This window comes from Patella vulgata, chromosome 5 (genome assembly GCF_932274485.2).
Source record: "Patella vulgata chromosome 5, xgPatVulg1.2, whole genome shotgun sequence".
NCBI lineage: Eukaryota > Metazoa > Mollusca > Gastropoda > Patellidae > Patella > Patella vulgata.
This window is the reverse complement of record NC_065883.2, coordinates 17935810-17953199: the sequence shown is the minus strand read 5'-3', so window position 1 is coordinate 17953199 and position 17390 is coordinate 17935810. Positions and strand designations below refer to the sequence as shown.

General features: G+C 35.8%; 1 protein-coding gene across 1 annotated transcript in view; it reads left to right on the top strand.

Annotated features, from left to right (window-relative positions):
• Nucleotides 1-8722, top strand: part of LOC126820970 (uncharacterized) — a 57870-nt gene extending 49148 nt beyond the window's left edge. The window contains exon 22 of the mRNA XM_050549198.2: nucleotides 5613-8722. Within this exon, the coding sequence (XP_050405155.1) occupies nucleotides 5613-5723 (111 nt within the window). The 3' untranslated portion in view covers nucleotides 5724-8722. The remainder of the gene's footprint in view (nucleotides 1-5612) is intronic.
• Nucleotides 8723-17390: the final 8668 nt, after the last annotated feature.

Here is a 17390-nt window from a genome sequence, read left to right as displayed (position 1 = left end):
TGTCGAGTGGACGTTAAACCACATTTTTTCTCTCTCTTTTCTATAAAATAGGACTTGATATATCTGAGACAATTTTAAATCTATAGTTTTAGGGTTGGAAACATGTATAAATGTACAGTACAAATCCAAGGCATTCATTCCTAGCACTAGTTTGTGAATGTGACCCTGCTCAGAGAGTACCAACAACCTGTTACTTATGGGGAAAATTGTCTGTTGAACCTTTGGATAGTCTAATTTCCAATTCAAGACCTGTAGATTTTGAGGCAGCATGGCACAATGGACATAGTTCTATCTTAACACTGTGGATAGTCTTAAATTAATGAAACTGAAATTGTATAAAAACAAATCACTATCATGATATGTTACAGCAGAATGTTACTTATGGCAAATTTTTAATTAGGTATAGGCTTGCAAATAGCTTAAAGTTACAATTTCATATTTTCTAAGAAAGTCGATACATAATTATTCCTATGTCTTTTGCTCAATAGGTTGTCAACTCACTATTATACGATCATAGGTTATCTTTCTCACACTTAAAAATCTTCAACCCGGAAATAATAACACAATTACCTCCCAATTACCTCCCTTGTTTTCCTATTCCCCACCATGGAATAGCTATCTTCAAACTTTTGAATTTGAAGTTGAAAATGATATTTTTGCCTATTTCTCAACTGGCAATAGTGAATTATAGGATTAATAGGATTATTCTTTATCAAGGTAGGACTGTTTATAGATACCATCTAGTTTAGGGCTTTATTTTAATACATTTTAAAAATATAACTTAAAAATATGAAATTGTAACTTTAAGAACCTGGACAAGATATTGTCACTTTAGTAGAGACATCTATCTTTTTCGAACGAAGTGATCATGTGAGTTATATCATATGTGGGGGATTGGATGGCCGAATGGTTAACACGTGCGATCTGTCATTGAGTCAACTGGCGGGGTTTCGATTCCCCGGTTGTATGTGACAAGGAGTAGGGTCGCCTATCCAATCCCCTGTGTTTTCTCCGGGTCCTCCGGTTTCCTCCCACTGCTAAAGACCCCTACACGCAAGCGAATTATTGAAATGAAATTGAACCATGTGTTAGTCCCGAAATGACCTAGTTTGTGTCGAGTGGAAGTTAAACCCCATTTCTCTCTATATATATATCATATGTGTCTGGAAAATTCTGATAAAATATATGAAATTAAATATGATTGAATTACAGCCGACATGATTTTAATGTGGCCACATTTCACAAGAAAGTGGGAGTCACACTCGCTCAATGCATAAGGTGCTGGCTCACTTAACAAGAGGTCCTGGGTTTTTGATCCCAATCGTGGTGCCGAAAGTTCTATGGTTGCCTTTTCTTCTCTGGTCTTGGGGATCACGTGGCTAAGTGGGTAAGACGCTGGCTCGTTAGCCTGGAAGTCGGGTGTTCGATCCCTGCATTGGCCGAGAAAGTTTATCCAGATTTTCAGGCGTGGTTCCCCCTTGTCAGTGATGCAGGACGGAGGGCCTGACAAGGACAGCTGTCTAGTCCTTCGGATGAGACGAAAACCGAGGTCCCGTGTATATATTGGAATGCACGTAAAAGATCCCCTGGCAGTTGGAATTCGATATAAGAGTAGGCGATAGTGCCGCTGCCCGGGCAAAATTTCCCTCAGCACACTGTGTCTGTATGGCATATATGCCCGTCTTCATTAGCCCAGTATAGGAGCAGAACAGTAGGACGTTAAACCCCATTTCATTTCATTTCATTTACTCTGGTCTTATTTGCCACACTCTCTCTAGACAGATATAGAATCTGAATTAACACATCTCTGTACCTAGTTGATCAATTTTTATTTTTATTTTATATTTTACCCCTTTTTTTTAGTGTTCCATTTGAAGAACAGAAAAACATTCTTTTTTTATCAAGATATCTGAACTAAATGAGATAAGCTAGATGGAATGTATTGAGTTTTTCGGATATACCTACTAAATAAAAATAAAATGCGCTGCTGTGTATTCATAAAAGAAATAAAAGTCCCTTTAAGGTGATCGCATGTATATGTTAATACTAGATGAAGTGTTTTTTACGCAGGTTAAAAGTTTATAATATAAAATTTGATACTGTTTGTAAGAACAAACCTCTTGTTGTCATCGGTAAGACCTGGCTACATTTCTCTAATAATTACATTCTGTATCACCTCGATAATTGTTCTCCTCTATTCTTTATCATCCAGATTACCATCTTCCTCGTGTAATTTCATACTCGCAAAGTTTCTTAGCAAGGCCCAGTTAATTCCTGTCGACTTAGCATGTCATTGTTTATGATGGTCTAATGTCGATCACAGCACCCTGGTTAATCCCCTCCCATATAGATAATTATATATTTAATCACCTTTACATACAATATGATAATGTAGTATACTGTACTTTAAAGAGCCCGTCGGTGTTATGCTTGTGTATAATCCACAAAAGTAATCTGCTTGAAAGGTGTAACTGTTGATCAAGGTGGTGATTTATCAGATCAAGGAGCGGATAGATTTTAGGGTTCAATCAGGTGTAACTGTTGTCAAATGTGGTGATTTATCAGATCAAAGAGCAAGTAGATTTTAACTGTTGAACAAGGTGGTAATTAATTAGATCAAGAAGGGAGTAGATTTTAAAGAGTTCAATCAGTTGAGTGGGGGGGGGGGGGCTCCATCATGCACAACTGACAAGCGGGGTCCATGCTGAAATCGCCGTCTAGTATGGACATCGATCAAAATAACAATGCTGTCATGTTTCGACATACTAGTTTTTATTATTTCATTGACAGTTTTGCCAGGATAGTAGCGTTTACACCCTACATGTCAGTCATTGAATTATAATTGCAAAAGCTTTTCTGTCACTTCCAAATGAAAATATACTGTTCCTTGCTAGGGGAAACCAATTGGAAAAATTCTGAGGAACTTTCTTGGCCAACACCGAGTAGACTCCAACATTAAAAGTTTTTCTATTAGAAATTCACTTTTTTCATATTAATCCAGAGAGTATCAGAATAAGTCGGCGCTGAATTAAAAAAAAAATATTTTTTTTAAATTGAATTTATATAAACTTACATTCATATTTATGTAGGGGGGAGGGGGCATACTAATGTAAGTTTTAATGAGAAACACCCCCCAGAATACGTTGTCTCTTTTTAAAATTTCAAAGATGTCCATTCCAAAATTGTTTTAATCTTGTATTTGAAAGAACATTGTATTTTTCAAAAGATGTCAGTTGCATTTTTATGGTTGACTGCAGTTGACATGATTGTATGCAGTGCTCTGTGAAGTATATTTAAAAGCAGGTTTTTTTTCATAAACACAACAAAACACACGTATTCAACTACGTAAGTCGTTTCAGATATGTTGACATTTGTCATGATGAGAAGTCCATTCTATTTTACAATTTGATTTATGATTATGTCATGTCATATTAACATTTTATAAAACCTGATTGCTTCAAATTATATTTTGGTGAACACCTGCATCGGCTTATCTGTGTGACAATTTACTGCGATGTGAATGAAATAAAAATGAACACCGGTAAACTATTATCGTTATGTCCTACCGAGTGCCTTTATTGTCATTCTATGTTAATAGTTATTTTTTTATATGCTGATAACATTGCGAAACACTATGTAAATATGCATCAATGTTTTGGTTTTAAGTAAGAAACCCATAAACTATGTTTTATTAAGGAAATGCTATTTTATAAGCCTATGATTATATAAATTTATATTTTCATAATGTTTTGGTTACAGTAACACTTCTGTGATAAGATTTCTGTTAGTTGAACCATAAGCGTTAAAAATAGACCACACATTTTATCCTTGAAAAGATTGTCTGATTTTAAGAGATAATATGGGGATACTTTTACTACCAGGATAAATGAATGCTTCTGAAAATACAGAGGCAGACAGGAAATATCATTTTATTTACTACCATTTACAATCTCCTGGGCGTAATGTTGATGGAATTTTGACACGAAAATGTTTCCTTATAGATATTAAAAAAAAAAAAATCGACAAGCTTAAATTAACATAGAAAAGTCTAAAAGAATTATCTTAGCTATCTGTATTCCTAATGGTTTTCTGAAACTAAAGCTACAGGATACAAAAGTATATTATAAATCAATATAATTAGCTATATCAACTTTCCAAATAATAGAGATGTGAATCAGGTGTTATATATAGGCTACCATACTCCATTTATGCTGAACCCTGATAAGAGGTACCTCACCATGTCCAGATTTGGCCCCAATAAAATTTAAGCAGCTACACTATCAAGAGTTAAAAGTTAAGTTTGTCAGAGTCAATGAATTTGAACTCCACTTGCTTGCTTTAAGCATTAGGAATGCGTTTTTCAGTTTGTGTTCTATATGTATCTGTTTGACCAATGATTTGTTGTTTAGGTCTCTTATCCATCCCATGTTATTGATATTGTATCAACATTGAAGTCTTTATGATGTAAAGGTAGATAAGGTATTTGATATGTATATTTAATATAGCAGTGTGTATCTAAATACCAATTAACATGGTCATGTGAAGTAGTGTTGCTAAGCTAGAGTAGAATGTACAGCCAACTACTGTCATATTTAACCTTCCATATTAAGACACAAGATTAAAAGTTCACGCAAATTACACTAATATACTTTAGTAAACTCTTGTATGACTTAAAGTGAAATTATTTATACATAAATAAAATAAAGTTGAATAAACTGCAATACATACAACATCCTAAATTCAACACGTTACTTTGTAAGTTTATTCCTTTTCAAAGGTGGGCTGGTGAGTTGAGATATCAAGGTAATATTCAGGCATGTTCAAGGTGGAGACAATACCAAGTTAGGCAAGAGGTCTGGGGGCTTAACCGTGATTTTAATAAAGTCTGAAGCTCTCAGACAATATTTCTGCTTACTTAGGTGCATACATGTACTGGATTAGAGTGGAGTGAGGCCAAAATGGTGGTAATGCTTAGCACATTTTTTTATAAATGTAGGAAAAGAAAAATGCTCTGGGCGAGCTGGGAATGGTCCGAACCCCCATTCAGGACACATGTCTGATACTCTCTAAACCCCCAGTGAAAGACTAATTGGCAACTGTTAGGTTATGCTGCAAAGGAACTGATCATATATTTCTTGGAGGATCTATCAATAAAATAGGTATCTTTAAAAAGAAATGTCAGATTTAGATTTTTGGTTACCAATTGTTGCCTATCCTGCTGTCTATAACTTCTCTTTTTTGTCTAATTGTTTTTGATTTTTGAATTTTTGTCCTTTAATAACTTCGATATTATACAACATGTTTAACATGTAAAGTGATCTACTGTATTGATAACATCATGACTGAACTAAAAGTTTTGGTGCTAACAAAAAATAGATGCAGCAAAAACTCATAATCATTGGTTAAGTGGATGACTTATCAATCTCGAATAGTATACATGTACATATCCCAGATCCATTCACTTGATTTAATGTAATATTTGTTGTTTATTGCTTTCAATGCCTGTGTTGTTTGTATATCATGTCCGCAGGTTTATCTTATGTTTTGGATTTCTGTGTGGTGGGGTTCTCCTCCATGTACTAATACAATGGGTATTAAATTTAATATTTCAGGTTTCTGATGACAGGATAGTAAGCTGTAGTGATGATGGCACTATAAGAATATGGGATCTAACTTTACCAAAGAAACAAAAACTGCAACAGGGTAATCAGTATGTAGCCTAGAATATGTCTTCTATCATTTTCACCAATGTATAAGTTTTTAGGTAAAGGTAATATATTGATGTATTATCCAAAGGAATAAAACTAGTTGAAGCATTTCTTATTCATTAATACATAAACTGATTAAAATTATTTTGTTTTGGAATGTTTTTTAATAGTATTTCTATTAGCTGTGATATTATTTGTTTATTAAGATATTGAAGGTGACCCTGTATAATTGTTGAGTTCATATATCACTTAAGTGTCACTTGATTTGGGAATACAATGCATAAGATTCAATAACAGTAACACTTGATTGGCGCATACAGTGATTAAACTTGATTGACACATACAATGTAAACAGCAATTATAATATGATCTGAGGCACACAATGTATAAACTTCAGTGTCACTTGATGTGGGCATACAATTTATAGACTTCAATGTCACTTGATGTGGGCATACAATGTATAAACTTCAATATCACTTGATTATCATAAGATGTATAAACTTAAATAACTATGAGTTGATTGGACATACTGTAGCTGCTTAAATCTGGGTGTTAATTTGAACTAAATGTCCATATAATAAGTCTATAGTATTACCTTAGATGGAAGGGCACATATATCAACCCTTAATGTATGTAATATTAATGTTTTTCAATAAAAAAAAAATATTTGATAATAATCCTTTAATACATTATTCTCTGAATTTGGTTAAATTTTCTTGTTATGTTATTGTTAAGGTATAAGGCAAATGATACTGCTGATTTATTTGTATATATTGATAAACACTGTGATATTTTAAACAAATATATTAACAATTTTATGAATTTGTTGTGTTATAATATTATATGATGTATAAATTTTAATACTTGTTATTGATAAGGCTGTGATATTGTAAATCCGAAAGGTTATTATATGGTTTGGGTTGTTTTTTTGAGTTTTGTATTAGGTGAGAAAATTTGTATTAGACTCAAATTTAATTCATACTATATTATATTGCAAACCCGATAGCTTTTGGGTTGTTCTTGTTATATTTTTTTAAAATTTTATGAAGTGAGAAAACTTGTATCAGATCCATATTTAATTCATACGATATTGTAAACTCGATAGGGTATTACATAATTGTTTTTTTAAATTTCATGAATCAGATCCATATTTAATTCATACGATATTGTAATCCCCAAAAAGTTATATGGATTGGGTTGTTTTTTTGTTTTTTAAATTCTATATCACAAGAGAAAATTAGTATCAGATCCATATTTAATTCATATGATATTGTAAACCCGAAAGGTATTATGTGTGTTCTTGGGTTGTTGTTTTATGTTTGTAATTTTATATTATTAGTGAGAAAATTTGTATCAGATATATATTTTTAAATTCATACTGTATTGTAAACTTGAAAGGTATTATGTGTGTTCTTGGGTTGTTGTTGTCTGTTTATAATTTTATATTATTAGTGACAAAATTTGTATCAGATATATATTTAATTCATACTGTATTGTAAACCCGAAAGGGTATTATATGATTTTGTGATTGTTTTTGTTTTTTTAAACTTTATATTAAGTGTGAAAATTTGTATTAGACCTATATTTAATTCATTTGATATTGCAAACCCGAAAGGGTATTATATGTCTTGGGTTGTTTTTTGTTATTTTTTAAAATTTTATATTAGTGAAAAAAAATTGTATTAGAACCAGATAGTGATAGTCTGGAAATGCATGCCCTAAAATGGTAACTAGATGCAAAGCTGTTTCCATGTATATTAATATTTGTTTATTTTATTGTTGGCTTATTATTTGAGTTCTCTGTATTACAAATATACTTTTTCTATAAAAAAAACAATGGAAGAAGATTATCTTATCAGTGGCGGATCCAGCGGGGGGGGGGGGGGGGGTCCACCCTTCCCCCAGCCCCCCACCCACTCAGCTACATAAACAATTTTGTAAAACAACCTTTTTTATGGGAAAAGTGTCATAATTGTGCTTTATCCTTTATCGTCAGATGGTGCGACGGGATGGGCACTCAAAGCGCGAGATAATGATATAGACATATGTGATATCACAATTAATGAATCACATTGTCATCGTATTAATTCATAATAAAAATTGACGTCAAACAGGATGTTGGATTTCTCTGAAAAAGCTCAATGTGTGTGTATATATGCCAAAATGACGATAGAGACTAAGTATTTCTCAAAAAATTTAAAGCTGATGGGGGTGGTGGGGATACATTTTCTCAGGAACCTGGCAAACCCCTCCAGCAAAAATTCCTGGATCCGCCCCTGCTTATTATGATGTAAAAAACGTATAAACTATAGTAATTGTCAGTAGAATGAAGTCATGGTATATGTTGCAAAAACATTTAATATAAGGGTATATCTATTTATCATGGAAATAAATAGATGTGATGTTCTGTCTCATTTCATATTAAAATAGTATTTATATTAACAGTATTACCACAATCCTATTTAAAATGATATATTTTATATGTAAAGTTTTATAAACGATATTTATTATATGTACACATTATTTTCCAGAGCAATATCTATTTATAATAATATTTATATATAATCAATCTAATTAAAATTAGATTGTTTGATTTGACCCAATTGGACTAAAACACAGATCCTATTTCGTCAATTATTCACAGATTTATCGCTCTTGATTTAGTCGAATCGTGTCAAAATCAGTTTGTGAACAAACTTTACTGAATTCAATTATTTGAAAATGCTAAAATCTTAAACTAGCCAAAAGCTCCCGTTTGGGCTAATCCTACGTGGCTGTCGCTCCCTTTCATATATTCCAACATAATATTTAAATCGACCGAATTAAAAATCTAATTTTACTGAATTGTATAAAAATATAAAATGAAAATTATAATTCCAAAGATAATCATAAATTGATATGAAACAGTATTATAAAAAATATTTATTTTAATATCTATATATAGTTGTAGTATATGAGTTCCTTATATAGCTGCTGCACCAAATAGTTAATGCAATAAACGTTTGAGTTGATTTACAAAATGGGGACATTTGTGTTATATGTTTTGTTTTTTGTTTGTTTGGTTTTTGGGGTTTTTTTTTGGGGGGGGGGGGTAAACTGGATTGGACCCCATTAAATAGCTACATCAATACCAATTGAATCTTATGAAAATTACCCCAGTAAAATACTGAACAAGCCAACAGTGAGACTGATGTCCCCTGTCGAAATCCCAAAATAAATAGATGACACAAATAAATAGATGATAATATTAATTAATAGCACATTTATATTTTTCAAAAGTATCAAGCAATCAAACTGATTATCAACGAACTTCGTCAAGGCAATGATATAATGAATCTATACTCAGAGTTTCATCACTCTCAATTATAACCAAAGTTATGGTGCCCCAAAGCATCAACCAATCAGATTGCTTATCTCTGCTTACCGTAAGCAGACAGTCTTTATCGTGAACGCCTACACCAAGTTTGAACATTTTACCTCAATTAGAAGGAGAGTTATTGTGTTCCAAAGTCTTGACCAATCAAATTGCTTATCGCTCTGCTTACCCTGAGCAGAAAATGCTCATTATCAAACACCTACATTCTAGCTCAATTAGAATGAGAGTTATTGTGTTCAAAAGTCTTGACCAATCAAATTGCTTATCGCTCTGCTTACCCAGAACAGAAAATGCTCATCATTGAACTTCGTCCAGGTATTGATGTAATAAAACTATATCCCAAATTTCATCACTCGCACTTAATTAGAAGAAAAGTCATTGTGTCCCAAAGCATCAACCAATCAAATTGCTTATCTCTGCTTACCCTTAGCAGAAAATCGTCTTCTTCGAACTCCATCAAGGCATTCATCTAACAAACACCCCATCCAAGTGTGAACATTCTAGCTCTATTAGAATATTAGTTATTGTGTTCCAAAGTCTAGACCAATCAAATTGCTTATCGCTCTGCTTGCCCTGAGCAGAAAATGCTCATTATCGAACCTAGTCAAGGTATTGATGTATTGAAACTATACACCAAGTTTCATCACTCTCACTTAATTAGAACTAAAATTATTGTGTCCCAAAGCATCAACCAAGCAAATTGCTTATCTCTGCTTACCCTAAGCAGAAAATGCCCATCTTCGAAAGGCGGGGGGACAAAAATAAAGAGCCAACCAACCCTCTAAACCAGATACTCCTTTTAGATACCAATCGTCCCCATTTTGCATTTTTTTTTACAAACAAATTTAAGACAAATATATGCTGCGTTTTGTGGCATTACCGGCTGTATTTACATGATTCGCTTCTCTTTGCTTATTCTCATTATCAGGAAGTAAATCCAAGAGTTGTCCATTAGAAACTAAAATTTGATACTGAACGTGTTATCAAAAACGGTTCCCATTTGATATAAGTTCTATAGAATAGCAGGAATCGGAAGAATGCTGGTGTGGAAATGTATCATTATATATCGCAGCCAGGGTTTTATTCACCTTCAATTGGTATTTATAATTTTGTAGATTCGTATATCAGGACCTTGCCATGGAGCTTTTACCTTGTGGTATTGCATAGTGACGTGTTATTTACATTCCATGCACTCCCATACGTATATGCGGACTGGTCAATTGGGAATGCACTGGAAATCCATACCATTCTAGCACGGATCTTCATTAGAATTTCTGAAATTCGAATCATAACCACGGCTAACAGTTTTTATTTAATCATTTAATATGGATATCTATAGCATATATTTCCTTGTCGGTCATTTTTTGCAATACTTTGGGTGATATTGACCAAACAAAACCCGCTGTTAGTAGGACCCCGATCTAAAGCGTAACTTTATTGATATGTCGGTATAAGCAATATGCAAGAGCACCTCTGGTAAAGAACCTCTTGCAGTACATAATAAAGATACTATCCTTGATGACAGGAGAAGGGTTTGTGTAACAGGATGTTACTATAGGCAATACGTTAGAGCTTCGATGGGTTGTTTCTCTACGATTAAATTTCTGTAGCCTATGGTCTCTTCTTTGACTTTTCAAGTTTACAGATAAGCCCCGAGACGGGAAATATCGAGTCATTTATCCTCACCGCAGAAAGAAAGCTATTTGTTGAGTCAGGCCTTCCGAGCAATTCTAAAGTACCTTTATAAAAATATTGAACAATGTATACAAACATCTATAGGATACTGCACTCTCTTTCAAATATCGTATTACCGGTTCAAGATGGCGTCACGTTACTTTCTTTACATACAGATTTATAGATAATCGGTAATGTATATAAAAGGCTATCGAATAACCCGGCTGATGGATGGCCGATCAGAAATCAAGGCAGCTGGGAAATAATCCCTTCAACCCCGAGTCACGAAATTGAAGGTTGATCTAAGTTACAGTAAATATACTCATCAGGCACTTGGACCCTTAACACCTACGCCTATACACAATTTGAAAGCTGTTGAAGGGTAATACAAGATTATTCTTTGTCTTTTTTAGTTGACTGTTCAATTGATTTATTGGCTGATTTTAAAGACACACATTCGATCATCGTCATGTGATCAGAGGTCTTGACTTATATTCTTCTGGGGGACTTCCCAAAGTTGAAAAGAAAAGAAAATCGGATTTAAACCGCGCCCTCTTTTTGTACTATAACAGCAATTATGCCCAGATATCGGTGTTTCCGCCTTCGTTTTATCGAATTTAACTGTTTTAAGCACTACCCGAAAGACTAGACGTTTTAATTTGTCAAGCCCACCACCCCCCATTACTGACCAATCCTGAGGAAATGTCTCAGTCAACACTGGAATCCTGGATCTCTTGGTTAATCAACCACCGTCATAGTCACCGAAACACCAAACATTTGTGCTCTACTACCGCAGAGCAGTCTGGTTGCTATTTGCGCACACCATTTTGGAAATCGAACAGCCTTTTAGATATATTTTCCTAAAATAACAACTAAGCAAAACAATTATTTTACTCGTATCATATATTGCTCAATTTACTAATTTACGATGGGGGGCGGTCACCAGACAGGGTATGCATACAATTTACAGAGCAACCTGGGTATACTTTCTATTCACGAGCTTGTGTTTCTGCACTACCAAATTTGTGGAGTCACGTAGGCTTGGTAGGGTGTTGATCGAGAAAGTTCCGTGGGATTTTCCAGCTTGGTATCCCTTTGTCAATGGTGCCAGGTGGAAAAGTGTCTTCGTTCGATTGGGATTGACGTGAAAGATCCCCTGACAGATGGAAATCAAAATAAGAGTAGGACGTAGCGCTATCAGGGCAAACATACCTTCACGTATGCCCGTCTTCATTATCCCGGCTGGCACAGAAAAGTAAGACGTTATTAAACCCAGTTTCAATTGGAATCTGTTAGTGCTGCTCATCACGCTCACGACGGGCTATTACTTCCCTTCTTAGAATTCATACGTCTGCCATCGCTAGTTTTGCTTGAGCCTGCAAAGCAAAATACAAAGTATAGGAAAGATTTGGTGTGCAAAGAAATGATTAATCTTCGATATAGATCAGAATCTCAATAATAATAACCCTGTTATCCGCCAGATATCCAAGCGTGCAGTGGTTTGGTGATGCCTGGGGCAAATTCCTTAATTGTATACCCACGAGACTCAAGTCTAGGGCATGGTACTCAGGACTGTGAGGAAGGGCAACATTTTAAATAGGTAAAAACATATGAAATAAACATTTTATTCCAATTAAGTATTAGAAGCGCTTGTATAACAAAGTTAATAGCGGTAATTTCAAATTTTAAAAAGCCCTTAGTTTTGATTCCCCCTGAAATGGATCCCCGGGGTCGTGACCAACTCTACACCCATCTCTGAACGCCACTTGAAAAAACATAAATAATACGACTATTGCATATAAGATTTGTGTGATAATGTAGACATCATTTACGTGTCGACTTGTGCCCGTCTTAGAAAAATAATTCATTTCTAGCTACTCACTTCTTCAAATCACAAAGAGTATGGGGCTTAAAATCCAAAAAATGATAGGCGTTTATGTTTATATAAATAATTGACATCTACCATATTTTAGTTAATCTTATTTTGTGAAGAATGTTTTCGCTTTATTCACCGTAGGTATGGATGTCGTGGCCATGTCTTTATTAATCCATTCGTGTATCTCCTAGCGAAACACAGGTAGGGTTTCATCGCGCGGCCCGGTACGGATTGTATGATGTTCAAGTCGAGAGTTTCATGTCAGTGTAAATGCTATATCACTTTACATATGTCGTAGATATTTTATTTTATTGACGATCGGCGTCTTTCATTAACTGTAGCCAGGAAATACGTGAAATGATCTCCTTTTTATAAGCATAAGATAAGATGGTCGAGAAGTCAAAGTAAATTTTACAGCGATATAAGCTGCCTGTAGTCGGCAAAATGAAATGGGGTTTAATGATTTTGTGAATAAGTCCCCAAGAGCCCCTGTCGTCGGCAATTTACCAGGTGTGTATAGCTTCACCATCACCCCTTGTTTAGATAAACTACTTATCGATCTTTGTTACTTATAATCTGTCGAACTGTACATACTATTTAGTATCGAATGAAATGAAATGAAATGGGGTTTAACGTCCTACTGTTCTGCTCCTAAACTGGGCTAATGAAGACGGGTATACGCCATACAGTGTGCTGTGAGGGAAATTTTGCCCGGGCTGCGGCGCTACGGCCTACTTTTATATCGAATTTCAACTGCCAAGGGATCTTTTACGTGCACGCCAATATGTACACGGGACCTCGGTTTTTCGTCCCATCCGAACGACTAGACAGCTGTCCTTGTCAGGCCCTCCGTCCTGCATCACTGACAAGGGGGAACCACACCGGAAAATCTCGGCCAATGCAGGGATCGAACAACCGACCTCCAGGCTAGCGAGCCAGCGTCTTACCCACTTAGCCACGTGATTCCCTCGAATGAAATGAAATGGGGTTTAATGTCCTACTTTTCTACACCATCCAGGCTAATAAAGACGGGCATACGGCATACAGTGTGCTCTGTGGGAAATTTTGTCCGGACAGCGGCGCTACGGCAAACCCATATTTGGAATACCAACTGTTAAGGATTCTTTCACGTGCACACCAATGTGTACACGGGACCTCGTTTTTTTGCCTCACCCGAACGACTAGACGCTGCTCCTTACTATGCCCCCAATCTTGCACCACTAAGCAGAGGTTACCGTTCTCGGCCAACACCGGGATGGTGCCCGGGACCTTCTGGTTGGCGAACCAGCGCTTTCTTCACAGAGTCACCGCCGTTCCCTGTAGTCGACAATCCATGGATTACAAATCACAACAAAATCTACAAATCGGACGACGTTTATCAAAGTCTGTACCTATGTTTACGTACTACCCATTACAAAGCTGAAGGAGTGAAAAGATTGAACACATTTGGCCCGAAATATCCCAATATAAAAAAAATTAAATTCCGGTGAAAGATACTTCGGCTTCGGGGTGATAAAGACTTATCATTCTGCACTCTTTAGTTCAGCACTCCTATCTACCGCTTTTCGTTTCGGACGGGACGGGTGTCACAGTAATTGTGTCATTTCATTGCTACACTCACCGTCACCCCTCCCCTCCCCGCCCCCACCTCACCCCCCCCCCCCCAAAGAAATGAATAATAAAAACAACAAAAATCTCAATCTGATTAAAATACAGAGCTATATTATATTTCGTTTGTTTTTTTATACTTACGACGACCTCCACCTGGTGCAGTAAAGATAAGTAAAACGAAATTCTTAACTATAACAAAAGAAACGAAATAGAATCTGTGTTGGAACGGATGTTGTTATCCAAAAAACCTGCAGGAGACATTCTTATAACACCATTTCATTTTATTACGAATTAGAAAAAATTTGCTTTTATACACTATGGTTTAAAATTCTTCACTTATTGTACGCCGATCTACAGTTGGTAACCGTGATAACAGAAATAACGATAATGTATGTTTAAGTGAAAAAACTAATTAAATCTCATTTTGATAATAGTACAGATCTTCAACAACATTTTTCAAATAATTGCTAAGATTTGAGCGCAAAACGTAATTAGAACAGAAATGAGTTATAGAAGCAATTCAAGTCATTATGATAATGGCACCTGTTGGCTTCATATATACATAAGGACATCATTGACTTCAAAAATTCGCAAAATATTAACACCAGAGTGATATAATTGCTCATGCACCGAATAACCCAACGTCCCCAGCTAACTGAGAATATAAAAATAAAAAAAAAACAGATCAGGAATGTTGTTACCGGTTTGGTCAACTCAGTGCTTTCGTGATGTTCTCCTAGGTATCTTATTGTTTATAGAATACGGCATTGTTGGTTACAGAACGTTCATACAAGCATATCGAATAAATTAAAGAGCAAACACACTTGTCCGCGTTTAATTATGCAAGAAGTCTATTCATGGTTTAAGGCTTGGAATGTTGAATCTGATTGAAACAATAAACTACTTGATAAAACTATTTGTATTAATTGGTGTCTTGGAACTCCCCTTGTTTTATTTTTGTGTACCTTGTGTGTTTTTATTATTGTGTTATTGTGGTATTCGGTGTATTAATATTGATATATCTGTAAATGATCGTACGTCAAGTAATAACAGATCTATATTTGTGCACTCTGTAACCTACGTCTATTATACTTTACTTGACTGAACAGAATACAGATCGTATAGTAACGATAGTAAAGTTGTAAAGTTTAATAAGAACATTTATTGTATTAAAAATACTATGGAATGTGCGTGTGTGTGTTTTAGAGAACACAGGAACGCGGTGGTTCATTGAGTAAGGCCCTGGCTCACTAGCAATGAGGTCCGGGATTCGACAAGGTGTTAAGCGAGAAAGTTTCCCGGAATTTTCCAGCGTGGTTTCCTCATGTCAGTGGTGCAGGACGGGGGTATGGCAAGGAACAGTGTCCGGTCGTTCGGCTGGGACGAAGAAACCAATGTCCCGTGTACACCTTGGTGTGAACGAGTCATTGACAGTTGGAATTCAATTTCTGTATGGGTACCCATAATCAGTTATGTGTTTTTCTTCGTTATTTAACATTAGGTAATCGACACGACAAAAACGGGGCGAAAAAAAAGGAGTCATCTATAGGACCCCTACTCAAGTTCCCTATGCGTTCCAGTAAAGATACATTATGTCAGATTTAAAATAGAGAGAGAGAGAATGGGGTTTAACGTCAGATTTAAAATAAAGACAATTCTTGCTATAATACTTAACAAATAGAAAATGAAAAGTAAGTATATAGAAAATATCATAATCAACTCTCGAAGGCATCGCTAGCCTGCGATATTTACTGGATTAGAACCCGGTCTGCTGCTTCTGATTAAATCAAAAATGGATAATCGAGACAATGTTTTTTATCGTACCGACTTTAGTAATGAAGATCAAAGGCTAAGCCCAAAATTCAATCGCTAAATTCTCAGTTCAGAGTGGATCAATTTGACTGAAATTTTCAGCAAATTCCCTCTACATTATCTAGTTTTTAACTATTATTTATGAGAACTACCAGCTCTTTATCTAATCTCCCATAATGTATCTTTAAACAATTATACGGCGCGAATGGTCTAATCCATTCAATATCTCAACTTAGATTCAAAGCCCATCTTAATCGGAGCGGGAACCTGGGCCTGACTAGAATCGCGGGGCCCCTAACGCGACAAAAAGATTATTTCATATCTTTTTGAATGGAACGCATGCGTTACAAGAATAATCACAGAGAAGGTTGAGGGATTGAAGACTCACCCAGTCTCCGCCCATCGCGCCGCTAGAAGCCTAGACCGATCAGGAACTTCACAGAGAAGGTTGAGGATAGCTCAGTATCCGCAATAGCGCCGCTAGATTGAATACCGTGGCTAAGTGGGTAAGACGCTATCCTGGAGGTCGGGTGTTCGATCCCTGCATTGGCCGAGAAAGTTCATCCAGATTTTCCGGCATGGTTCTCCCTTGTCAGTGATGCAGGACGGAGGGGCTGACAAAGAAAGCTGTCTAGTCGTTCGGATGGGACGAAAAACCGAGGTCCCGTGTACAAATTGGCGTGCACGTAAAAGATCCCTTGGCAGTTGGAATTCGATATAAGAGTAGGCCGTAGTGCCGCTGTCCGGGCAAAATTTCCCTCACAGCACACTGTATGGCGTATGCCCGTCTTCATTAGCCCAGGTTAGGAGCAGAACAGTAGGACGTTAAACTCCATTTCATTTCATTTCATTTCTTTTTGCCATGAACCGCGGGGCCCTGGGCCTGGGCTCCTCAGGCCCACACCTAAGCTGGACTTTGCTTAGATTCTTAAATTAGAATGCCATCGTCAGCGACATCTGAAATACGAAAGCATAAGGTGTCTAAAACAGCACGCATGCCGCTGCTGAAGAAAGATAATTCTTTACAATAATTATGTATTTTTTTAGTTCACTAATGCATCTACAATGTTAAGTCGAACATCTAGATCAAACTAGAGAACAATTAATTCTGCCAACTCACAGATGTTTTTCAAATTTCCTATAGTACCTAGTGTGTTAGACTGACAACACTGCGGAATAAATACAAACGATAACCCAGTATTTACCGTTTTCTACATTGGCCAACCCGGTTCGTTTATATCTTTAGTATTTGTGTTTAAAAACACAATTGACGGTGATTATGTGGATAGTCACCTTACATGCATCGTACAATAACATATGGAGTCAGCTTCTG